Below are 25786 nucleotides of genomic sequence, written 5' to 3'. Positions count from 1 at the left end.
TTCTGCATATGCAGACAGGAACAGCTTTCTGATTTTTGAAGATTCATAACAATTCATCATTAACGTAGCCCCAGTCAATTTAAAACTGATAGCACACTAACTTATTGATGTTTTAATGCTGTCTTGATGCAAAAACGTCACTCTGAAGAAGACCTAGTCTGTCTTTGAAGCTCAAAGGCAATGAGATTACAACAAATTTGGCTGTGCAACAGCCTTCAACCACTGCTTTCCCCTTGTGTGACTGTAGCATTAACAATATATTAAGATGTTTTGCTAAACCAAATCAGTAAGTTCCAGTTCCAGTAACCTCTGGAAAGGAGCCTTTGACTTTAGAATGGGAACTTACATGTTGGTGTGCTTTGCTGTCACACCTATCTTCATTCAACATGGATCCTAAACCTGTTCCATGTGTGTTAGTGTGTGTGGCCATGGCAGTGGCCATGGGGCGTTGTTTATTTACTGGGGCCGTGTCCCTGCTCCTGTCTTCCTCTGCGGTTCTGTTAGCCTCCCACTGTTCACTGAAATAACATCCAAATACCCCTGCAAGTGTGTATGTGTATGTGTGTGTGCGCAGATGGTTTGTGTCCCCTCTTTCCAGGCTATGACGCCTCCAAAAGGCATGTCTTCATGTGTGTAAGAAACAGATTTTTCCCCCTGTGATGTAACCAGAGAGTGCGCACAAGTCTAGAAACAGCCTTAAAGTTCAAACCAGGTTTAAAAAAAACCCAAAAACAGCAGCATCACTCTGCCAGTTCCCCGTCCAGCTGTGCTGAGTCATGCGTTTGTGCTCTGAGAAGGCATCATCTCCACAGCATGCGTTAAACAGTCCTCTGTTGTTTTCTCCTTCCGGTCACAGATTTTTAGATGTGGGGGTTGACGCCACCGCCGGCGACGGAGTCTTTGATGATTGCATCCAGCTACTCATGCTCTCCAATGGCCTGCTGAAAATGTCGTGAGGTTGATCTGTTTGACCTTCAGATGCTTTGATGCAAGCCCTGCCAACTTCAGGACCTTTAAAGAAGAGGATTACTGCAGTGGTTTGAAGGGGTCAGTTTAGAAAAAACAAAACCCAAAAACTCGTTTATCCTGATGTATCTCTACGTGCATTTTTCTTTCTTATATTTTGTCCAGGCTTTTCCAGATTTTTTTTAGTTCCAAAAACAATTAATGGGATTGGAAAAATCCACAGAAGAGTGTTTTTCCCCCCCAAAAAAAACATTGCTCCTTGTATGATGGAGCTTTAGCAGAAGCTACCTAGAAGCCAACTCCCTCTAACTCTCTCTGGAAATTTAGCAAAGAAGCAATTTCCTCTGCAGAGTGCAGTACTTGCAGATGTTTGCCAGCACTGCATCCTCTTGGCCCATGATGTCCCTTTCGCCTCCCAGCTCACTGCTGGCAGCAATTTTCTTTGTGAAGTACAGACAATGCACAAAACCCCAGATTTTTGGGTGGAAGGGGAGTGATGAAGTGGCCTGTTTAGTGTTCCAGCCACTTGATTTAAAAGTCAATTAGGAAGACGCTCAGAGCCTTAAGTGATGAAATAAATCACGCTTATCCTTTTAGATTCCTCTATAGAAATATGACTTTATGAACAACAAGTGCCTGCATCTAATGCCTCCTTTTTTAGAGGTAAAAGCTTGAAATATAAAAAGAAAAAAAAAACTGTAAGAACTTGACATTACCTTGAAAATGCAGGTACTACAACAAAAATGCCCATTGTGCACATTGGCACCTTTGAGAGGAATGGTGTCATGATTTAAAACGACGGCGGAAATGTGACCTCAGCGGAGACAACATAAACACGTAGCTGACCTTGTCGAAACTCCATCTTCTTAAATCTAAACATAGCGCGGTGAAGTGCTTTGAAGTGAGAGTGGGCACGAGCACTGAGGAGAACGGGAGATTTTTATCAGCTCGCAGACAGATCACACTCTGCAGTTTGCCCGTAGGCCACAGACGAGCTGTGGGGATAAAGACAGACACCAAATAAGTCCCTGTAGGCCTTTGCTGGCCCAGATGGAGAAGCGGGAGAGAGGGAGGGGGAAAAAAGAAAAGAAAAAAAAAAATCACCCGGTTGCTGTGCAGCATTGGAATGAAGTGACTTAAAACAAAAAAAGAAGCGAGAGGGAAACGTGGAGCCTCAGGGATGAGCTGGAGAGACAAGGACAGAGGAGGAGGAGTCCGTGGATGGAATCACTCATTGTGACTTTGTAGGGAGAAAAGCGGGAGAAAGGTGTTATACGTGTGTGTGAGAATTCTTGATAGCAGCGGGTAGAAACATAATGCTGGAACGAGCTGTTCAACTCTTGTCTTTGTCTCCCAGGAGTGTGAACAGAAGTTCAGCCGGTGCTCGAGTCTGAGTCGGTGCGCTTCGGAGATGCTGGAACAGGGAGTGCTCATATGTGTACCAATCAAGCAATGGCCAAGAAAGCGGACGATGTCAAACAATACACAACACCCGCTGACCTGCTCAGACTGTGAAATTTCAGAAAGAGCACCGAATGAGCATGCCGATTGTGCGAGGCCTAATGGGAATTTGGATAAACCAGAGCAAAGAAAAAGAGTTTTCCAACTTTTTTTTCCCATAATTATACAAGGTATGAGATATTACATAACCCACTCATTTATCTTGGATTAAGACCTAAAGGTAAGCCCTAATACAAACACAGGCATGGACATTTTGAGGGACAGAGAGGTGACGGCTAGGCTGCAAAGTGTTTGCTCGGCTTGGTGCCTTAAGAGGCATTTTTATTGCAATCATTGCATAATAACTATGATTTGCTGCAGTTAATTTCACAGGAAAAATCTTATTTTTCATTTGCATGCTACCATTTAACTGTGTGTCTGTGCATTGAACCCATATCTACTGATGCACCTTGCTAACCAATCTAGCTAGTGTTAGCTGTTGGACATCCTTTTTCCTGCTTGAAGCTTTAAGGTGGTGGTCCACAAACCAGAGTGTGATATAAAATTGGCAGCATTCATCTTTTACATGCAGATTATGGGATGGAGAGATAATTGCTCCACAGTAGTCTTTTTCCCCTTTGCTTTTGCAAGGGGATCACAATGGAAAATCAACAGCCTTTTTCAAGCTGATGTACTCTGTCAAAAAGCTAACATGCTAACATTTTGCAAGTACGTACTGTCCTCCCCTAATGTCCCCGTGACCTTCTGGGGGCTGGTAAAGATGACTTTTAACTGGAAACAGTTCAATTTTACTTGTTTGCAGAATATTCATGAATCACAATTTCCCGATAATTCCTTGTTCTGGAAGAGCTCATGGTATAAGTGCAACCGGCAATCACATTTGCATTGCAAACCAGTGAATTATCTCACCTCAGTGGAAAGGAATAAAACGATCTGACAAGGCTGAAAGCTGGACTAAATGGCTTGTAAGAAGGGGCAATCTCTGCAGCACATCCTTCCCTTTATAATTATCACATCAAGCCCTGCATTAACAAAGAACAGTCTCCTGTAAGCCTCGCCTCCCGAGTCATTTCTCCTCTGTCATTTCATCCTGTTCGGTCTGTTTTCCAGTAGCTGGGCACAGTAGCTTGTTCGATGTTATTCTGGGCTGCGTGATCCAAACACTAACTTGTGGTGGGGCCTGTGTAATTTTATGAGCCAGAATAGCAGCCTGGTCCACAGTTAGAGTTAGGGACCAACAGGCACTCTTTAATCAGCGCAGGGCTCAACTGTTGTACAGGATAAGACGGGCGTGTGTGTGTATAACAGAAAATCTAGAGTGTGTTTTACGTTTAAGGGTGCGAGAGTGATCTCAGAGGGGGTTAAAAGGAAACCAGGATGAGAAGACTGCATGTCTTGTAATTACTGAATTATGGGATTCTCCTCAAAAAGTTTTGTGTGTTCGCTGCCAGCCTGGATTTGGCTGCAGCCTCCTGCAGTGAAATGAACTCTGAAAACAGCTTCAGTCTGGCCAAAGCTGAGGTTTGCAGCCCTTTGATGATGATTGTGAGTGTGTGTGTGTTTGCCTGCTTATGCGTGTCTAGACTTGTTTCTTTTGCATGGTTGATTGTGAGCTGTGTGGGTTTTATGTGTTTGTGGCATGTTACCTCTTAAAAGTCGGTAATAAAATGTGACTGAGCGGGTGTTCATACATATGTGCATGTTGGCTTCTGTGCAGTTTATGCATTTGTTTCCTTAGTAATTATTGTGCAGTGCACTGTGATTAAATGTGTACACGTTCAGGAGGTTTATGCTCGGGATGGACCGATCTGACTGCACACTGAGATTTTGCCTTCAAGTATCCACCAGTACTGTGTACTGATCTGATTCTTGTGTTAAGCTAATATGCTGCACTGCTTACTCTGAAGAATCATTAATTTCTTTGGCATCACCGACAGGGTAAGGGAGTGTTCTGATGTGTAGTAGACACTTTTCAGGCTCTCCAGGTGCCAGCTAGAATGTTAAATGTTTAAATGTAAGAAGTGTCACTTATCTGGAAGTGTTGAACAGACCATAAGCTTTCTAGAGCAGTGTCCATTTAACAGATGAGACCAAAGTGGACATGTCTGGCTGTGATATCAGCATAAACACCTCACAGAAACTGTTAAGCATGGAGGTGGAGGGGTGATGATTTGGGTGCGTTTTGTAGCCAAACACTGCAGCAAATCTGCAACAGAATGGTTGAAAAAAGGAACGAATCCCAAAGCCCAGAGCTCAGCTTGATTGACAGCATAAAAAAAATCCGTATTTAAACAATTGCCCGGATGTGGTGGGGCCACAATTCCTCAATATGATGGGAGATACTGGTGAATTCACACAGAACATGATGAATCCATGTTATTACTGGTAACAGTGGTTCTACAAGCTGTTAGCTTAGGTTTTGCTGAATAAATACCGATGAGTTGTAATATGCCGTGTGTTGTTGGTCATTCAGGTTATATTTATTTACCTAATTTTAAACCTGGGAGGGACCACATCATTTTTTATTGCGTCCAGACTTCTTCTCTGTTTCCTCATTTTCACAGTGCAGGTGCAGGAACAGCACAAACTCACACACACATGCGCACACGCACAGGGCATATGCTAATCTGATTAACACTAACATTAGTCTAACATTAGTGCAGCCTCCTTCCGAGAAACACCCCCGGACCAGCTGCTCGCGCTCTCACTTGCTCACCTTCTCCAACATGCACAAACTAGCATCTCAGCCTCGTTCACCCTCTCTTTTCTTTACAAACCGACATTTCTAATATTTTACCTGAAATGTTTCTAATTAACTGACCAGTACAGAGCCGAGCAAGAAGGAGAGGCAGAGAGACTGCACGCATGGGATGAAAACAAAGCTTTGACAACTACACTGCCTCGTGCATTACACAACCGCTCCCTTGTTCTGCTGAGCAAGGAGACTTCATTCCTAGCCTTCTATTAAAGTCCAGCTTTAAAAAAAGGGATGTGAAAATGAGGTTTATATATATATGTGTGTGTATTATTATTACTGAGAGGAAGAAAAGCCTCTGGACCTCTGAGTGGGCGGCTGTTGTGCGTGTTCGACTGACAGCTGAGACAGCAGGGGGGCAAAGACACATTATACTTTAGGTTACAAGCCAAGGAAATACAACAATTTGTCAGCAGCGTTATAGAAGACAGGACTTTAACCAGTGATTTATAAGCCTGGCGGCCAAAAAAAGCCTGAATTGACCCCCGTTGAGCTTAGACATCAGGAAATTAGTTTTTTTTCTTAACACAAAGACTATAGCAGTTAAACTGCAAGCCTGGAAAGGTTGGCAACAACCAGATATAAAGGTTAAAAGTGATACTTTCAGCTGATGCTTAACTGATGTCAGTCGATCTATGTTCACTAATTATAGTAAGCTACATTATCCCTTGCTGTATATGTGCAACGTTAATGGTTTGTTGCTCTCATAGAAAACTGTGGTCGGAATTCCAGGACGATCCCTATTAAAACTCCAAACTGACTGTTCCTGGTTCACTTTTCCACTCAAGAGCCTTTTCTTTTGTTTTGTTTTTTAAAATAAGGATCATTTTGAATAAGGAGTTGGTGAGAAAATGCTCACACAAGAGGTTTTTTTAATCTAAATTAATTTTGTGGGTTTTTTCTGGGTTGTTGGTCGGCTGGAGGCCAGCGCCACCATCAGCCTGACAGAACGACCGTGTTTACTGCTTTATTCCAAATGAAATGTTTTGATTGGCCATAAGCCAAAATGTATATGCTCTCTGTCATTTATTTTTATTTCTTCCCTTTACGCAGTGATTTTCCTCTCAGAAGGAGAACATGACAAATCATTTCCAAAACAAATCCGTGTGCTGTGGCAGGAAAACGCACTGAAATATGAATTTAGAGGAACTTCCGAGCATTAATGCATCCCTAATGGAAAATTTAGAGATGGAGTAAAGATAAAGCTCAAGGACACTACAGCAGGGCGGATGCTTGTTTAAATCTCTAACAACTAAGACCGCGCAGGCTACACTTTACACTGTCAAACCATCGTTTCTTCATTCTCCTCTTTAGCTCAAATTCTTTAGTCTTTTATGTCAATGCCTCCATGTGTCTGTCAGTTCCTCTATCCCATCTGTCTCCTCGTCGTGCCAATCCAGATCCTCCTATTAGATGTCCTATTTTTCATCCTTCCCATTTTCCCCCTAAGGAGCTTCTTTAAGCCTTTCTGACTCTGCTCTGCAGCTTTGTCATGTTCTTAGTTTTAGTTCCTTTTTGTTTTTCATAAAAATAAAAAAGTTCTCTCTTGCGCCGTCACTTCCCTGCTGCCACTCTCCTCTCCTCTCACATCCTCTCCCTCATTCATTTGCTCCCTCGGGCCTCCTTCCCCCTTGTGTGTTTAGAAGCAGGTTTCTGCAGGCCTTCATCACAGCGTCTCCAGCAGCAGGCGAACAGCGGGACGAGTGAGAGAGCGGGCCAGAGTTGTTCATAGCACAGGGTGTGCGGTAAGAGCGTGCGCTTGTCAGGTGAAAGCTGTGATGGACAGTCAGTGAGGCACAGTGGGAGCCTCCAGTAAATAAACTACACATCAGCCCACAGATACAGAACCTGCAGATACAGTTGCAAGTCTGTTAACGCAACACTTTGACAACTGCCATTGACTTTATTTCTTAGAACGAGGTGCTTTTTCTCCCCCCTAAAAGTAAGCTTTTAGATCATCTCACTGGTGAAGATCATTAGGACTATGGGCACAAAAACCACTGGGGGCTTGTGCCTGTGGGCATGAAGAGGCCCTCGCACATCACCAGCGCCTGAATGCGTGTGCGCACACGTCCACGAACGAGTGTGTGCGCGCGCAAGTGTGTGTGTACGCCATCTATCACCGTGACAGGCTGGTGCGTGTTTACTTAATGATGTGGGGGTTTATTTATGAAGTGATGGCCGACGTGTGGGAGGGAGAGGGAAAAGTGAGAGAGGGGGAGAGATTGAGACAGCCTGAGGATGTGACATTAAAATATCATCAAGGTGATGGATGTCCGTGCACACAACATTAGAGAGAAGTACAAAAACAAAAAAAAGAAAAAAGCAGCTGCGCAATGGATGACAAGTCGTATCTGGACTTGTGCGAGCGTTTTTCCGTGTGTGTTTCATAATGACTCCGAGTGTGTAGTCGCGAGTGTGGTTTTCGGGGACTTCTGTGTTCATTAAGGTGTCACATGTGCTGCCGCTGTTGTTTATGATTCACAGGGTAACGAGTTGAAGATAAGATGCACGAGTTCCTGCGTACGTGTATGGGTGTGTGCGCCTCCTGTATGTGTGCCCGTGTGTCTTTGTTAGACTGGGCAAACAGGATTCTGGCACGCTGCGTTACCATTCATTTTGGCATGGTCACATACACTATAATGTACATTTCCATTATAATAAACCTGACAGAGAGAAAAAAGACACTGAGGTGAATAAGCGGTCTGGGTCAGTGCACCAGCTGTAGACTTTGTAGGACATCCAAAAGGAACCACTAGGGGGCAAACAAATAGGCCAAAAGGGAGAACGAGTGAGGACAAAAAGAGAGAACTAGACATGGACTGGCTTTTGTACTCAAACACTCAAAGTGCTTTAGACTACAAACCACTTTTCCATTCACTTAAACACTGGAGCCACCAAGCGTCTCATATTTTATCATCTGGCATTTTAAAAGTTTCCCGTAAAATGTTTTTAAATAAACCCCCATCATCTCATGTTTCATGATTTTTGTCAAAAAAGGTTTTTCCATCATGGTGTGAATTATGGCGTGTGTGCAGAGTAGGGCTGCTCGATTATGGCAAAAATGATAATCACGATTATTTTCACTGAAATTGAGATCACGATTATTTGACGATATTTATTTAACCCTTTAAGACCTACTATGGAACCAAGTCCACCAGAGCTTATATTATTATTATTTTTTTTTTACATGTTGTAGTGCCATTTGTGGGAGCATTTCAAGTTGCTATACATCAATACAACTGTTATAGCCCATATTTTAATAATATGTATGCATTAAGTCCATAGTAATTACATAAATTGCAAAAAAGTGCAATAAACTACAAAAAAAATTGAAAATCGCTTTTGTTTTGTTTACATATATTTCTACTTGGAGAAATTTAAGAGGTTTATCCCTCAAAACTTTAAATACAATAAAGTTGCAAAAAATAGTTTACAACAACAGGAAATTTATTTTGAGTGTCTTCATAGTTTTATTTTGGAGATACACCAATTTTTATATACTGCAGGAAAAACAAAAAACAATCCTATGATGCAAATTTGCAAAGAAAACAGCATGTGCATCATTTCACTGTGGGAAGTGTTACGAACAGCTGATAGGAACGGCAAAGCGTGTTTCTGGAATATTATGTTTTTGTTCCTGCAAGCGCTTTTTATGCAATTTTTGCAAAGCTATATGTGGAACGAAACCGTGACCGAGGACAAGCTGATGGCATAAGATGTAAGTACAACTCCTCCGGTTTCATATGCAAAACAAATTATTGCGCTAGCTTACACGGTTCAGGTTCTACAGGGATTTAAAAATAGTTACGCAAAACGGAGCGTGCTGCTCTGACCGGCTTTAAAGGGTTAACAATGACTTTAAAAAAATAATATAAAATAGTGTGCAACACCACTGAAGTTTTTTTTTTTTTTTTTTTAAACTCTCTTTTCAACCAACGGCAGTCACTCTCCAAATAACTTCTGCTTAGCTTTCCGAGCTTCCCTCGGGTCCTCTTAATCAGCGGTCTCCACCCTTTTTTGCGCCACGGACCGGTTTATGCCCGACAATATTTTCACGGACCGGCCTTTAAGGTGTCGCGGATAAATGAGGGAGGGGCTAATAATCGGCTCAGTCATTTTTAATGATCGTTGAAAGCCCAGATCGTAATCGTGATTAAAATTCAATTAATTGAGCAGCCCTAGTGCAGAGGATGTGCGCACATATAGATATGACGAAAACCGGGCGTGTTGCTGGCTGTGTGGAACAGACGGACAACCATAGCTGAGCAATTTCATTGTTCTTGACAATGACAATAAATAAATAAATAAATACTAATACTAATACTAATCAGAGAGTCCAGAGTGTGGAGAACTAATCCGAGCAAATCTAGAGCTGACCGATGCACTTTCACTGTTCTACTTTTATAGTAATGAATTTCTTAAAATGAGTTTCTCGTTTTGATGTAGCCAACTGTGCGGTTACATTTATAATGTCGGCAACGAGCTGCTCAAACTGTTACACAGTGAGCGCTCTGTTTTTATACCCTCTTATCATACCAGTTATCCAGCATTCATTTTTAACTAATTTAATAATGTTCTTCTTCTTCCATAAGTTTTTCATTATTCAGACGTGCTTGTGACTGTGTTGCTTGTTTATTAGCGACATGTACGACATATTTTAAATTGGAATCATCTGTAAAACCAATAAAACCCCTAAAACTGAAGATATTGAAACCAAATGCTGTGAGGTGACAGTCCTCAACAATGCATGGCAATGTCGAGCAAGAAAGAACGAGAGCAAACGAGAAGGAAACAAGATAGGAAATTGGAGGATAATCAAAGTAAAATGACTAAAATACAAGTGCAACAACCATGTCATTTACCTCCACCCTAAAACAATCAGACAAAAAGAGTGTTGAAACCAACCCAAACACACCCGAGGATCCGATCCAACATTAGGCCGCTTAAACTGAGTTGTTACACAAGCTGAAGTAGGACTTTCACAGTCTCGTGCTAGAAAGCTCAAGTCTCACCACATCACAAAACTGAATGTCACACAACACAGTCAGAGCTTTACGCCAAAATCCACTTGAATATTAGATCATTAGATTATGATGTCATCAGTGGTGTCGTAGCAACAAGCGGAGTCAACAAATTTATAAGCCCATGTGCAGCGCGGCGAGTTAAGCTGATATATTATTGCCTTTATCGAACTATAATAAACAACCATGTCAAGAGAAGTCTCTGCAACAGCTGACTGATCTTACAGAACAAAGAAGTCTAAAAAAAGAAACTTCTCGTGTACTTTTGTGGCTTAATTGGCCATCAAGACATTAAAGGGAGCCTATCATTAGCATACGGAGAAAACAGAGAGAGTGGGGACAGTGTGATTGGCATAATTACAAGTGTGACCTATCCACAGACAGGGAACATGGAGGACGGGTCAAATTAGAGACAGATAGACAGACAGGAACACAGAGGAAGCAGGGTTGGAGGAAAGAAATGAGAAAGCGACACGAAGCCCTTTTTGAAGACCAGATTTAACCGCATGGGCGTGCTCACATATACACACAAAGGCAGTGACACAGACCCGCGCGATGAACTCCACCTCTAAACCGTGCACGCTGGGAAAAACTACAATAAACAAAGACACGAATAGATATTGTAACCATAGTCTTTGATTCCTGCTTTTGTTTATGTCCGTTTAGGTTAGTGTGGTACCCAGACACACTCACACAGACACACTTATCTTCTCTTTCTAACACACACACAGCTGACAGAAGGAGATGTGTGCTCCTGGCCTTGTGCGGAGAGCTTGGAAAGCCTTTTTAACCATTCAAGGCTGCAGAAAAGGGCCGAGTATAAAAGAGCAGCGTGGCGTGGTAGAAGTGGTGGCAACTAAAAGGCTGATAAAACAAGGCCGTTGTAAGCGAGTGAGTACCACGCTCAAGCGCTCTGTATTTATGCTCGCCCCATACCATCGAGAGAGAAAGTAAGGTAAGAAGGTGAATGTGCAGCAATATCCTGAAGGGGGAGGGGTGGGGGTTCTGAGATAGCATGGAACTGCAATAGCGGTGTATGGCAATAATGTATCAACACAGGGACACCAAATATTGATATTTTATTATTAATTATTTAGTTATTATTCCGGGAACTGAGCAGACTCATCATCTCAACCAAAAAACTACCCAACGCTGGACACGGTTAGCTTGACAAAGCTTACGCCTAATTCAGAGCAAGCTAACGGCTCAGTCACACAACTAATGATAGGACAGCGAGCTCCCTACAGCTACTGAAATAAACAAAGAAATAAAACTAAACTGGTGGCTGGACGGTGATTGTAATTTTTTTCATGTTCTGTGAACAATCGCAACTCGTGGTGACTGAATGGCTGCCCAGACTTTCAGGGTGTTGCACACTTTTGACCACAAGGTGATTGCACAGGTTGCAACCTTTCTGCAAACAGTTGCAGCCGGACTTGGAATGACTGCCATCACTCTCAGAGACGTTGTCCAAAGTTTTAAAATAATTGCAGTCAAATTTATAAATACAGACTTTGTCAATGAGAACAACTCGAGAGAACTCGACTCAGCTGGCTTTAGTAATATTACTATAGAACCGGACGGTGCTGAGTGCAAATGTAATAGCTGACATCGTATTGTGAGATGTCTGGTGATTCCCACTTCATATATCCCGATGATCACATGACATAAGGACTGCTGATCAACTTTTTTCAGCTCCCGAAAGTGAACAACACAAACACAACAGGGCTTAATTATGTCTTACACTTGTCTCATGCTGGTATTTTAACGTGGAGGATCATTCTTTTGTTTTCTCAAAACAGTGAATTTAGATTTAGATTTAAAATAAAAGAGATTTGTACAAAATGAAACTTAAAGCGGTTACTGAGGTGTTCTCTGGAGTAGATTAAATCAAGTCCCATAAACTAATGGGAATACATTATTGTCTTTACTCGATAATTTAGTCTACTTTGGATAATCTTACATCTCTAACAGAACATTTCCATTGGCCAAACACACGTCTCTGTGATTGTACTGAAGTTTGGTTAATTATTAAACCAAAGAGTATTATGTTAAGTTTTTCACCTTTACTGGATACTGAATTATATTACAGATTGGACGAGCGATGCAGGGGAAGAGCAGTGACTGAAGCAGAAACCCGCTCCTCTGGGGGAGGTACCTGTTTGACATGCGCTCTAACCACTCAGCCATCAAACATAACCTGTGTGCCACAAAAAGAAAAGGAGGAAAATCAGAGAGCAGAAGTTTCATGAGCAAACAGAAGCAACTTCAGTGCAAAGGAGAGGTTAAAGCAGAGTGCAGGAAATCTGTGCAAACAACCGTACGTCTGAGTGCGAGGAAAGGGGTTTCTGATAGATCTGAACTTGAAAGAAAGAAATATAAGAACTAAGCACTCAAGCAATATACTCCATAAAAGCTTAATCGATGTCTGTGAATGTAGTTATATATCATCATGTTATGAATCAAAATATCCTGCCAATATCTTCTTTTTTTATGTTCCCACTAGAATTTCCTTGATGTTTTCCTGTGTCTATTCGCACTACGTGTGTGTGTGTGTGTGTGCTGGTAAGTGCAGTGTTTCATTATCAGTCTCCTCAGGGGAGAAAGCCACTGCTGGTTTCTGCTGTGGACACCGCTGTCTTCTTTTTGGGTAAAAAAAACAACAAACTGATCAGAGGTTGCACCTCATGCTTGCTGCGCTTTAATTGCATCAGAGTTTGGGTACCGACTGAGTCACGGTGATCCGAGGCAGAAACACATGCTGCATAGGGATGCGTAATGAGTGACAAAGCCCCTCGGGGCCTCAGAGACAGCTACTGTGGCGTGTGTCTGAGAGTGCCTAATGAAGACTGGTTCACGGGGCTTCATTGCTCAATAGACACAGACTACAACAAGTGAGGACGTGAACGCGGCGGGAGGCCGGTTGTATCAGACGATTTTGTTGCGGCGATGCGGTCAGTAAATCCATATTTCCCAGATGCCTCTGCTTCTCTCCTCGCGTTACCTAATGAAAGCCAAATCTCGCTCAGTGGAAATGCCGTGGCGAGATTCGGCGATTCTGATTTGGATCAAAGTGTGATTTTCTGCATCTTTGGGCTCGCTATTAAAAAAATCCCTTTTTAAAATGCTTTATAAATGGCTATTGATTTCCATGGCGAGTATGCCGAGTTTGGGAGTGTACAGAGGTAAATGAAATGATTCCTCAGGCCGGATCAATACAGGTTCAGGGACATTTAGCAGTGCAGTCTGGTTGGGAGAGGCAACAATCAGGGATTTCAGGCCTTTGTAGAACAGAAAAGGGGGGGGTGAGGGGTGGAGAGAAGGAAAAGCAATAGGAAACAAAAGAAAGAGATAAAGCGGAGCTAAAAGAAAGGTGGGATGGAAATGTCACCAGTCTAATAGATCTCTCCATATACCAAATGAAGAGGAAAGCGGGCAGCTCCTCGATGGCACACAGGCCCCTCAAATGTTAACAAGAAGCTGAAATCAGCCTGAGAACAACACACGGGAAAACACAGTGGTCTCTCAGGAGTGCTTTGGAAAGAAGCACACACTGACATACACTCTTCATTTCACCATCTTTTAAACTGGTGTCCAGTTTAAACCAACTACAACACCCCCAAAAAAAGCACGCACACTCACCCGGTTTGGATCATACTCCAGGATTCGGCGCCGTGCGGCGTCTAGCTCCTCGTAACCCGGGGCGGCTCGGGCTTGCGTGTACTCCCTGCGCATTCCATGGAGACGCTGATCACTGCAGAGACGAGCACAACAGGAAGGGTTAATAATCGCAAACACACACTATTATGGAGAGAAGCAACAAAAAAAAACTAAACAAAATAAGACAAAAAATAAATAAATCTTTTTTTTTAAATCTCCTTTGCAGGATGAAGAGCCGAGCATCCAACACAGGTGGGAATTCAGAAGTGAAGCAAGAAGGCAGGTGGAACATATTCAGCTTAATCTTTTGTTAAAGCCGCCGATGTTCTTTGGCTTCATGATGACAAGCCCTGACTGCACAGGAAGACTGACGGGCAAGACAGAAAATATCCACAAAGACATCAGTGCCTCTGTTGAACTTTCTTCAGCTGACAGATAAAACCGCAGCGGAGAGAAACGGAGCTGAAACATTTCACGTTTTTTGTCTTTTCACTCTGATGTCACAAAGAGCAACGAGGTGCCATCCCGGATTCAGATACAGACAAATCAACCACCCAAAAGGTGAGGCCGAACCCGACCTAGAGGTCACCAAAAGGCAAAAAACAAAAAAGAAGAATACATAGGCCCCACAAAAGTGCAAGCGACTGCCAGCGAGGAGATATGAACGAGACAGAATGGGGACAAAACTTAAAGAGAAACATCATCATGCTCACTGGACCTTAATGCCAGATAAGCCTCACACACCTGGCACTACAGAGTCGGGCGCACACAAACAAGCGTGAGGACGCGCGCGCACACCAAAGGCAACAGACTGTTTGCGCCTGAGCGAGCACAATCCTTCGGGATGTGCTACCAAAGTGCGACACAGTGCTGTCGTTTATCTGTGTTTACTGGCTGCAGCGGGAACGGGTATCTAATATTGACACTGATATGCAGTTCGTTTGCCATTTCTATGTCCTCGGGAGATACACGCCTTGAGAAGGTGTTCAAACTCGGGAGGGAAAAACAGAATAGGAAGAGCAACTTTCCTTCAAAACCACCACCACACATCTGTAAAACTCGAATGCCCTCAGCAGCCTCGCGAGGCCAACCTTTTTGTCCGACAAAACCCCCACGCACCCTTTATTACACGTGTGTAACGCCGTCTAATGGTCTGACCTCCAGGCAGACCATTAGACCAAACCGGAGCAAAGGAGAGAGGGAGAGTGCGCGCGAGAGGCAGAGGTTCATTAGTGAAGTACATAGATTACGTGTTTAAGTCTCTCTTGTGACCCTGCCTTTAATTAGAAAATCAGGCTGAGACGTGTGTGTGTGTGTGTGTGTGTGTGTGTGTGTGTGTGTGTGTGTGTACACCAAATATCTGTAATGTACAAATGGGTGATTGATCCTTATAATTTGGTATGCGGGACACACAGTGACAATGTGATTGTGCCTGGGTATACATGTCTTCAACTTAAGGGGGAGAGAAAGCCGAGTCTCTCTCTCACACACACACATTCTCGTTTTGATATCGCAGTGAGGACATCTAATTGACATAATGCTTTCCCTAGCCGCTTACCCTAACCCTAACCATCAAAAATGAATACCTAATCCTAACCCTCAGCCTAAAATTAACCATAACCTAACTGTAACACTGACACTAAAACCACATTTTAAGTCTCAAAAATGCCTTCAAACTCGTGACGACCGGCACTTGTGTCCTCATAAGTGATGTTTGGTCCTCACAAGTATGGTAACATTCCAATTTTTGGTCCCCACAAAGATGCCTAAACAGACACACACACACACACTCCCGTGTCAGTATGTTGGTGTGCACACTGTTGTTGTCGTTGTTCTGTGCGCGCGTGCGTCCTCTGCCAACGAGTCCCTGTCAACACTTCGGGCGCAAAACTCGATCCTAACTTGCTGCCATGAGGAAAAGAACTTTCCGAAAGTTTCCGTGCTGTTATGAAACGCCAGCGCAGATGCTTCCGTTTTATGAAGATGGATATCGGAGGCAGCATTACTCCCAGTACCGCACTAATTGTTGCTTCTTCAGATTGGTTTAATGGCTGGTTTCAATGCACAGTTAATCAATACTCATCTCAGTTTCCCCCCCAAGTGTCCCACAGACAACCTTGCTATTAAGATATTCACACTTCATCTCTTGCATTTTTCTTTTTATTCACTTACTGCTAGCTTTTTAGTAGTCTTACCCTCTGCCGCCCATCACGCAAACACACAAACAAACAGACCCGTGGAGAATAAATGCACACGGCCAAGTTAAGACTTTTTTTTTTTCCCTTTTCATGCCACCCCTCTTCTAGCGATCCCATTAGCCAATCCCTGGGCCCGTAATTAGGCCTGCCATTTTGATTGAGCGTGCGTGTCGCTCTCCAAATGAAACAACACTGTAATTATCTCATTATGCTGCGGCCTCCATCACTGACAACGCCAAATATTATCATATTAATGGCTGAAGACAGACGCTGATTCTGGATAAAACATTAGATGAGGGTGGATGGGTGCGGGGGGGTGCAGGAGAGGCTGGAGGTTTGCGAAGTAGCGGTTTGATGGGCTGACAATTCGAGCAGGCTGCTTTCCAAACAGTGAAAGAAGAGGTTCAGAGGGATTAATGAGTGGCTGTACACGCACGCACATTTGCTTGTCCTGTCCTATATACGTGTGTTAAAAGAGACGGACAGGTAAGCTACCCCGTTGTCATCAGCAGCTAATAACTGCTGCAGTCTGCCGGCCCGAGGCCAGAGCCATTCAGCTCAGTTGTTCTAAGCCTTAGCGAGCACAGTTTTTCTCTAATGTGACACAGGACTGTTAATGACATCAAGGCACTGAAATGAGTTACCCTCCAGTTGAGAAACAGGGCTGGCATTCCTCAGATTTGAAGTAATCTGGGAAAACCTTTTATGAACTTTTCTATTATTTATGGCTTAATTAGAGAAGCAACACTGCGACTGTGGTTATTTGAAAAGTCACTCAGCCTCGCCCATCATGTACTGTTGCCTAGCATTACTCAAATGACTTCGACTGCCTTTTTTCTTACAAAGAAAGAAAGAAAGGAAAGGAAACTGAAGAAACATTCCCAAATTAAATTTGGCCCTTGAAGCTTGAGTCCTTGTGAAGTGCTGCTCCACACCCAGTGCTCCTGCTACATTTGGATCCCATCCTGGAAGTCCTGATCTGACCACACGGACGTTTATGATTTCACAGCTGCTGTGAGCTCTCTGTGCTGCTACAACATAGACCGAATGGCAGTCTTCAGTGGAAGAGCCTGCACTCTCCTGAGGCAAGGTTCATAATAACACAACAAGCATGAATATCATTTTTCTGACATTCAAAGTGTCAGACTGTCACTGGGGAGTTCTACTGTAACATCCTAAAAGAGCAGAGAGAACATTTGGCTCACAGTGCCTTCATTCTCTTTTCTAACATGAAATTTAAATCATAGGGTCTCTGTTTAAACGGGGACTTCTATGGAGCGATCCACGAGGAACCTTAGCAGCAGTGCAAAAAATCATAAGCAGACAAAAAATGAAGAATGGTGGCCAACTTTAAGGTTGACTTTAAATTTACATAGGTACATTTGCAGAAACAATTTTCGGAACCGGGGATGGGTCCACCGAGGGCTGCGGCTTGATCCACGTAAGTCCTGGTCCATGTGGCTTGTTCAGGCTAAGCCTACTGTACCCCTAGCCACCAGGCACTCTTCCCAGATCTGGCTCCAGATTGGGGTCTCAATCCAGGTAAGGTACAGTGGGGCAAAAAAGTATTTAGTCAGCCACCGATTGTGCAAGTTCCCCCACTTAAAATGATGACAGAGGTCAGTAATTTGCACCAGAGGTACACTTCAACTGTGAGAGACAGAATGTGAAAAAAAAATCCATGAATCCACATGGTAGGATTTGTAAAGAATTTATTCGTAAATCAGGGTGGAAAATAAGTATTTGGTCACCTCAAACAAGGAAAATCTCTGGCTCTCACAGACCTGTAACGTCTTCTGTAAGAAGCTTTTCTGTCCCCCACTCGTTACCTGTATGAATGGCACCTGTTTGAACTCATCATCTGTATAAAAGACACCTGTCCACAGCCTCAAACAGTCAGACTCCAAACTCCGCCATGGCCAAGACCAAAGAGCTTTCGAAGGACACCAGGAAAAGTATTGTAGACCTGCACTAGACTGGGAAGAGTGAATCTACAATAGGCAAGCAGCTTGGTGTGAAAAAATCAACTGTGGGAGCAATCATCAGAAAATGGAAGACATACAAGACCACTGATAATCTCCCTCGATCTGGGGCTCCACGCAAGATCTCATCCCGTGGGGTCAAAATGATCATGAGAACGGTGAGCAAAGATCCCAGGACCACACGGGGGGACCTGGTGAATGACCTGCAGAGAGCTGGGACCAAAGTAACAAAGGTCACCATCAGTAACACACTACAACGGCAGGGAATCAAATCCCGCAGTGCCAGACGTGTTCCGCTGCTGAAGCCAGTGCATGTCCAGGCCCGTCTGAAGTTTGCCAGAGAGCACATGGATGATACAGCAGAGGATTGGGAGAATGTCATGTGGTCAGATGAAACCAAAGTAGAACTTTTTGGTATAAACTCAACTCGTCGTGTTTGGAGGAAGAAGAATACCGAGTTGCATCCCAAGAACACCATACCTACTGTGAAGCATGGGGGTGGAAACATCATGCTATGGGGCTGTTTTTCTGCCAAGGGGACAGGACGACTGATCCGCGTTAAGGACAGAATGAATGGGGCCATGTATCGTGAGATTTTGAGCCAAAACCTCCTTCCATCAGTGAGAACTTTGAAGATGAAACGAGGCTGGGTCTTCCAACATGACAATGATCCAAAACACACCGCCCGGGCAACAAAGGAGTGGCTCCGTAAGAAGCATTTGAAAGTCCTGGAGTGGCCTAGCCAGTCTCCAGACCTCAACCCCATAGAAAATCTGTGGCGGGAGTTGAAAGTCCGTGTTGCTCGGCGACAGCCCCAAAACATCACTGCTCTCGAGAAGATCTGCATGGAGGAATGGGCCAAAATACCAGCTACTGTGTGTGCAAACCTGGTAAAGACCTATAGTAAACGTTTGACCTCTGTTATTGCCAACAAAGGTTATGTTACAAAGTATTGAGTTGTATTTTTGTTATTGACCAAATACTTATTTTCCACCCTGATTTACGAATAAATTCTTTACAAATCCTACCATGTGGATTCATGGATTTTTTTTTTCACATTCTGTCTCTCACAGTTGAAGTGTACCTCTGGTGCAAATTACTGACCTCTGTCATCATTTTAGGTGGGGGAACTTGCACAATCGGTGGCTGACTAAATACTTTTTTGCCCCACTGTAACAAAAGCCCATGATCATCTATTTCACAGGACTCCTCTTTCTGAAAGCTCTGTCATTTGGAAGGGGCCCAGTAGACCTGCTACTCCTACACATTAGAAGAAGGCAGTTGTGGTGGTTTGGGCACCACGATGCCTCCTGATTGCCTCCAAGGGGAGCTTCAACTGCTAGGAGACCCCGCACCAGAGCCAGGATACACTGGAGAGATTATGTGAACACCTTGATGGTCTCTAGAAAAAGTGGGGGAGGTGGTGAAAGAGAAAGGAGGTGTGGGCATTCTTGTTTAAACTGCTGGTCCTATGACCCACACCCAGAAAAGTGGCAGAAATAAGTCGGTTGGTTGGTTGGGATTCTGCAGAACTTTCTGAGTGCAAATACACATCAAATGGGTTTCTCTGTCTGAGAAATACACACAGAGGGTGTATTGAGTGGTTGAGACTATTGTTGTGTTCTCATGTTTCTTTAGTTAGCGAGTATTGTGTAGTGAAAAATAAAAACAGGTGAATGACTGGTTTAAAACAAAGACACGGGTTCTCATTATGTGAGGAACCAGAGTTTTGTAGTGATTTTCTGCCATTTGTACATTAATGTTCAGTCTAAGTGACCGACATGTAAAGACTTTATGGATTTATTGCTTTGTTGCAGTCTAAAGTGTTATTTTGCCATATCAACTCAAGTACAGAAAATTGACATCATTTAAGTTACGTCTCGTTCAAATACTTTATCCCATGCATACTTCACAGACTGATCTAACAGTGCTGTGAGAAGGAAAACTGGAGGAGGACGGAGATGGAGAGTGGCGAGGGAGAAGATGAGACACAGTAGCAGGAAATGAAAGCTGCGTCAGACGACAGAATGAGAGCAGAAGTAAACAGCAACATAAAGACTGAGATGGCAACTTGGAAAAGGAGTAAAAGCACGAACAGGGGGACTAGGCCGAGAGAACAGAAGCACCGGTGATAGGAAAGCAAGCGGGAGAAAATGTGTGAGAAAAGCAACTATCCTGTGGTGTTAGCCAGTGTGAGGGCAGACTAATTAGGAAGTGTGCACTGCCGCCGGCTGGTTTGGCGACTTCTTCTTGCAGGGGCCAGCTGATTTTAACACAACGCACTGGGGGAAAAGAGCTCAGACGGGCAGGCTTTTCTTTGCTGCTTGCATGCTGGAGGTAAGCACACTTCAAAGTGCATGATCAATGTTTGGCTTCCTGGTGAAATATTGGAAACAGACTCAGACAGAAACTCATTGGTGCTCCAAACTAAAAGCAACGGAAAAACAGAGTTTTTTCCTCCTTTTACTTTTGCCCTAAAGAACCACAACCAATGGAACACATTCATTTTCTATCAGTTACACTGATTCTTACTGAAACCTGAAACTGAGTACTAATACATACAAGAGTAACTCAGACTGTTTTTTTTTTTAACCCATAATGAAGTTGATATGCTAAGAAAGATGCTAACAATCAATCTCTACACCCACCCACTTTCAACTGTCCAGGATGTCTGAGCGCCAGTAAAAAGCTCTCTCTTCTGTGAAGATAGCTCTGATACAGATGTAATCTTGCTAGCATTTTCAGGTCAGCCTCAGGGTCTCCTCTGGGCTGGTTCTGCCAAAAAACATCTCACCTATGAGGCATCCAGGAGGCATCTTAGTCGGTTCGCCTAACCAGCTCAAATGACCCTGCTTTAGTCCCAGCCCCACACCAGTGGGTTAAGTCCTCACCCAAAGGAGAACACAGACACACTTGGGAGAAAGCTAATTTGCTTCCATGATCTTATTCTTTACCCACGACACCTCTATTTGGACAGGCATGGAGACAGCGGAGGTCAAAGGCCGTGGCAGTCTAGTCTAGTGCTAAGGCTCTTCAAGAATCCAGTAATTCAGCACCGGTTATTGTTTTTTAATATCTTGACGTTATAAATATACAAATAAAATTAAATAAGGTGGAGAAGAAGATGCTTTTGGTTACACTGATCACAGCTCAGCCTATGCATACATGTCAAAAGCCAACAATGCCCCCCTGCCAAAAACAAAAAAAACCAAAAAGGTTTTCGGAAGTCCAAATTAATTCGATGACCCCCAGCATCCTGCTCAACAAACACATTACTCACCATGCATCTGTTTTCTGTTGTTAGACAAGCGCGTGGTAATGATAACAATAAATTGATTAACTGACAATCTGAAACTAGCCTCCAGTAAAACAGGCTGCTTACTCTATGACTGACCACAGAGAACAGAGCAACGGGAAACATTTTAACAGCTTAGATCAGGGGTGGGCAATCTCAGTCCACGAGGGCCGGTGTCCCTGCAGGTTTTAGATCTCACCTTGGGTCAACACACCTGAATCACATGATTAGTTCGTTACCAGGCCTCTGGAGAACTTCAGGACATGTTGAGGAGCTAATTTAGCCATTTACATCAGCTGTGTTGGTTCGAGGACACATCTAAAACCTGCAGGGACACCGGCCCTCGTGGACTGAGATTGCCCACCCCTGACTTGGATAGATCACAAATAAAAAAGACACAAAGGTCTTAATATGGAGTACACACTAATGAAGTGTTGTTTTCAACTAGAAGTCTACTTCAGGCAGATGCTGTCGGGCGGCTAAAATCCTCGGCAGAACACAAGAAGTTGCATTTTTCTGCTTCTGTTTTCTGCTGTACAGAAAAGGTAAATTTCAGCATTTGTCTTAATGAGCAGTCTCATTATATAAAGTCTGCTTTGCACCTCTTTAACGCTGCTTCCGCCTGTAGCAGAATAAAACTGCTTCCTCTATCGGACCAATATTCAGAGTGTGCAAGGAAACCAGTGCTATTCATGGCATTGCTAAAAAAAAAAAAAAAGACGTAACATTTCTATATCCAACAGCGCGTGTAGCACTTTTCCTAAAATATTTCAACAATTACTCATGCTTGTCTGGAGTGATTTGAGCATTCCAGTTTGCCACAGTGTCAGGTAAACCTAGAGGCATGTAATCCTCATGCCACTGCTCCAACCACGGCAGCAACGCGCCGTTTACTTAGCCTCGTCTCCCCGTTCTTAGCACAGTGTCGCAATTTACGACACAACCCCTCACGAGCCTTCACATCTCTGCTCTTTGGCCTCCTGTTCTTTCTCACTCCTCTTTCATCTCATCTTTCTTGCTCCAGCTACAAAGACTGCCTCCTGGCTAATAAAATTTGACAAGCATAGCCAACCTTTTTTCTCCACAGGTCAGCTTCTAGCACAGCTCTAATCGAATGCGACGCTCATCAGCGTACACACCTGCCATCGGAGGTCTAATGAAAATGTCCGACAGCGAATTAGGGAGACAGTGCTGGAAGTCCACCGCTGAGGGGCCTTAACAGGAAGTTGAGGGGAGGGGGCACCGGCATGTCTCAGATGACAACGAAGCATTTATATATATACACACCAACCTCCAAAATCAACTAGATAAATTAGCTTAAGGATTTCATATTTCTTTATAAATCATATTTTTGGGAAGTATCATTAAAACTGAGAGGTTTTAATAAGAATTTCACATGCAACAACTTAAAAAGGAACTACTTTGTAGGAGCAGAAGGTCTAAAAAGTCAGAAGCAGGCCTGTTTGCGCTTCAACTTACAGAAACACAAACGCAATAAACGAGCTTACACCTGTGATTTTGTGTGGATAAAACCCACTGGACCACACACAGAAATGTTGCTAGGTTATGCTGGGCTTTCTCACAGAAATATTACATGTGGGTGGCTGTGTGTGTGCGTCTATTTCTGACTGTGTGTGTGCGTTTATGTGTGTGAATAAAAGGCACAGAGGTTCCAACCTCATGACCAGCAACACGTGTTTTAACAGATGTGCAGACTTACCCAAAAAAATGAGAAAGAAAAGCAGTTATGAAAGCGCATGTGCGCCTTTTGTATGTACTATATGATCTCAGTGACGCTGCTACTGTATTTAAAGGAAAACTCTTGTCTATTACCACAACTCTAGATCACAAAAAGGAAAACTGCTTAAACGCACAATACCTCTTTAGTTCATACTGAAAATGACAACACAGGTGACTGAAGCCGTTTATAGAGATGAGATTTGTAGCATTGTTTGTAACATTTAAGGCTAAAACGAGGCCCTAACAGTAGCAGTTCAGCTTATTGGTGCGGCCCTCCACAACAGTCCCAGTTGGGAAAGTTAATTGTTCTCTCCTGTAAGTAACAAACACGATTTCATCCAGACGTGGGTCACGTTTACTTTAAAGCTCGTCCCTGTTTCATTCAACATTACCACAACACTCACGGAAGAGACACAAAACACTTGATGTGACACACAATCTCACCCCGGCAGCTGTGTATTGATAGTTGCTTTGCTAATTAAAGCTGCCACATCCTATTAGGAGTTAAGGGGGAGGCATCTATTCACGCTTTCATGGAATTCAGTAACAAGGTATGGTTTAATTATTAACCTGTAGATTATGAATGACACATCTTAAGTGACGGACACATTTGTTATTAGCTGTTAGATCCTTATTGATCTCGTCTCCGTACCGCTGCTTTCATAGGCTTTGGAAACGTTTGCGAATCTTTCTACTGTCTGTTGCTGCAGGTATGTGATAACCTGAAAACAAACAGCTAGATCTCTCTATAGCTACTAGTTTTGTCATAGTTCAGATTCGATTGATAACCTTCCCAAAGGAGGTTATGTTTTTGGTGGCATTCGCGCAGGGGCGTGATTTCCAGGGGGATTATGCCCCCCTCCCAATAATCAGACCCAACCAACATAACCCCCTCAATAAAATTATGAATTATCTTACATAAATAGGCTGTTGATTTTCTTTACTCATTTCAGTTATTACTGAATAATAACTAGGGCGATCGTGGCTCAAGAGTTGGGAGTTCGCCTTGTAATCGGAAGGTTGCCGGTTCGAGCCCCGGTCGTTGTGTCCTTGGGCAAGACACTTCACCCGTTGCTTACTGGTGGTGGTCAGGTGGCGCCAGTGTCCGGCAGCCTCGCCTCTGTCAGTGCGCCCCAGGGCAGCTGTGGCTACAATGTAGCTGCCATCACCAGTGTGTGAATGTGTGTGTGAATGGGTGGATGACTGGATGTGTAAAGCGCTTTGGGGTCCTTAGGGGCTAGTAAAGCGCTATACAAATAAAGGCCATTTACCATTCAGTTATTACCAGCAAAATAGTTGCATGTTTAATCATGATGTGTTCGCGTGTTTGTAAACACAGTAGCTCAAAAAGTTTTGAATGGATTCTGATAAAAGTTTGTAGATCTGAGGTCATGATAACAATCCAGTAACATTTAGCTTACATCAACCATGGTCTTAAGGTCAACTCAATGATTTATCAGTAAAAACCATGCAACATAAAAACATTTGAACATATCCAAGTTTTTTGGGGGGGGAAACAAAATAAACTGGTGATCAAAAAGTTTTCACTGGATATTTTTCACGAAACGTTTTTTTTTCTAAACGTATTAAACAATGAAATAAAAGTTATTAGATTCATATAACTAAAAAAATATGGGTTTCAACAGAGCTAATAACAAAAGCCTGCACTTCGCACTTGCTTTTTACTGCACTGTGAACTTCTTAAAGTACTATTAAAAAGAACAATACTGTTCCCTTAAAAGCCCGGAGAGTGAGCCGTCTTTGCACTCTTGGATGACAGACGGTCATCATGACAGTAGAGACGTAACCATAAAGTTGCATTATATAAACATTTGAGGCTGTAATAGCTTCTGTACCAGGGCTTTGTAAAACAAGGCTGGTGTTTTGTGATTTTTGAGAAGTCAGTCTGTTGTTTTTACTGTATGTTCGGTGTGATGTCTGGGTTAAAATAAGGAAACACTCCTTATTGGTCCCGTGTGTAAAACAAACAAACCGAGCCCTTTTCCCCCCATAAAGGAGCGACTTTAAAAAATTAATCAGATAACCCCTGTGACACATACTGAAGTGGAAGCGGGCATTTCACGCTAAAAGTTTTTATCGCAGTTCTAATCATGCACTGATGTCAACGTGATGAGGGTGTCATCACACACAAAGTATCATAGATAGCTTTAAATATACTGTAGCTTCAACTTTGACATGCAGCCCTGCAGTTACTCAAACAGGAGCAAAGAGTGAATGTATCTGCAGATGATTTACATTTCATAGGGTAAATTAATGATGGCCATCGACCTGTGTCGCATGTCATTCCCGCTCCCATCCTCCTTATTGCCTGGAACGGCCATTGTTGGTCACTATTTGTCACATAAATGAGAAAAATGAAGCACTATGACAGCGGGCAGACGAGTAGCAGCCAGACTTCCAGTAGTCCTCATCCCGTACTTGTTATTAAGTTCATTCTTTATTTTGATATCCTGATTGACTTCCTAATAGTACAATGACATACGACAGCTTGCCAACATTGTCTCATTATTACTGATCACTAATACAATAAATAAGGCGAAAAAATGAACGAGGGGTTTACCTTGTAGGATGGAGATGAATTAATTGAATTATTATGAACATGTGCAGTATGGCTGTCCTCTAACTACATTATTAGACATTTATTTGTATCCCTTTGTCTCTACAGACACCTTCTCACGCAGAGT

At 43.1% G+C, this 25786-nt stretch overlaps 1 protein-coding gene across 4 annotated transcripts in view; it reads right to left on the bottom strand.

Annotated features, from left to right (window-relative positions):
- Nucleotides 1–25786, bottom strand: part of pard3ba (par-3 family cell polarity regulator beta a) — a 208927-nt gene that overhangs the window by 30209 nt on the left and 152932 nt on the right. For all 4 annotated transcript variants that reach the window (XR_014909557.1, XR_014909558.1, XM_085397617.1 and 1 more), the window contains exon 22: nt 13849–13960. Coding sequence is in view for 2 of the 4 variants with exons in the window: in XM_085397617.1 (XP_085253743.1) it covers nt 13849–13960 (112 nt within the window). In the remaining 2 variants the exon portion in view is untranslated. The remainder of the gene's footprint in view (nt 1–13848; nt 13961–25786) is intronic.

The sequence above is a fragment of the Rhamphochromis longiceps genome, linkage group LG23 (assembly GCF_057381845.1).
Source record: "Rhamphochromis longiceps isolate RC_006_pf linkage group LG23, R_longiceps_female_GT1.1, whole genome shotgun sequence".
Taxonomy (NCBI): Eukaryota; Metazoa; Chordata; class Actinopteri; order Cichliformes; family Cichlidae; genus Rhamphochromis; species Rhamphochromis longiceps.
The sequence above is the reverse complement of the archived record's forward strand: the minus strand, read 5'-3'. Positions and strand labels throughout refer to the sequence as shown.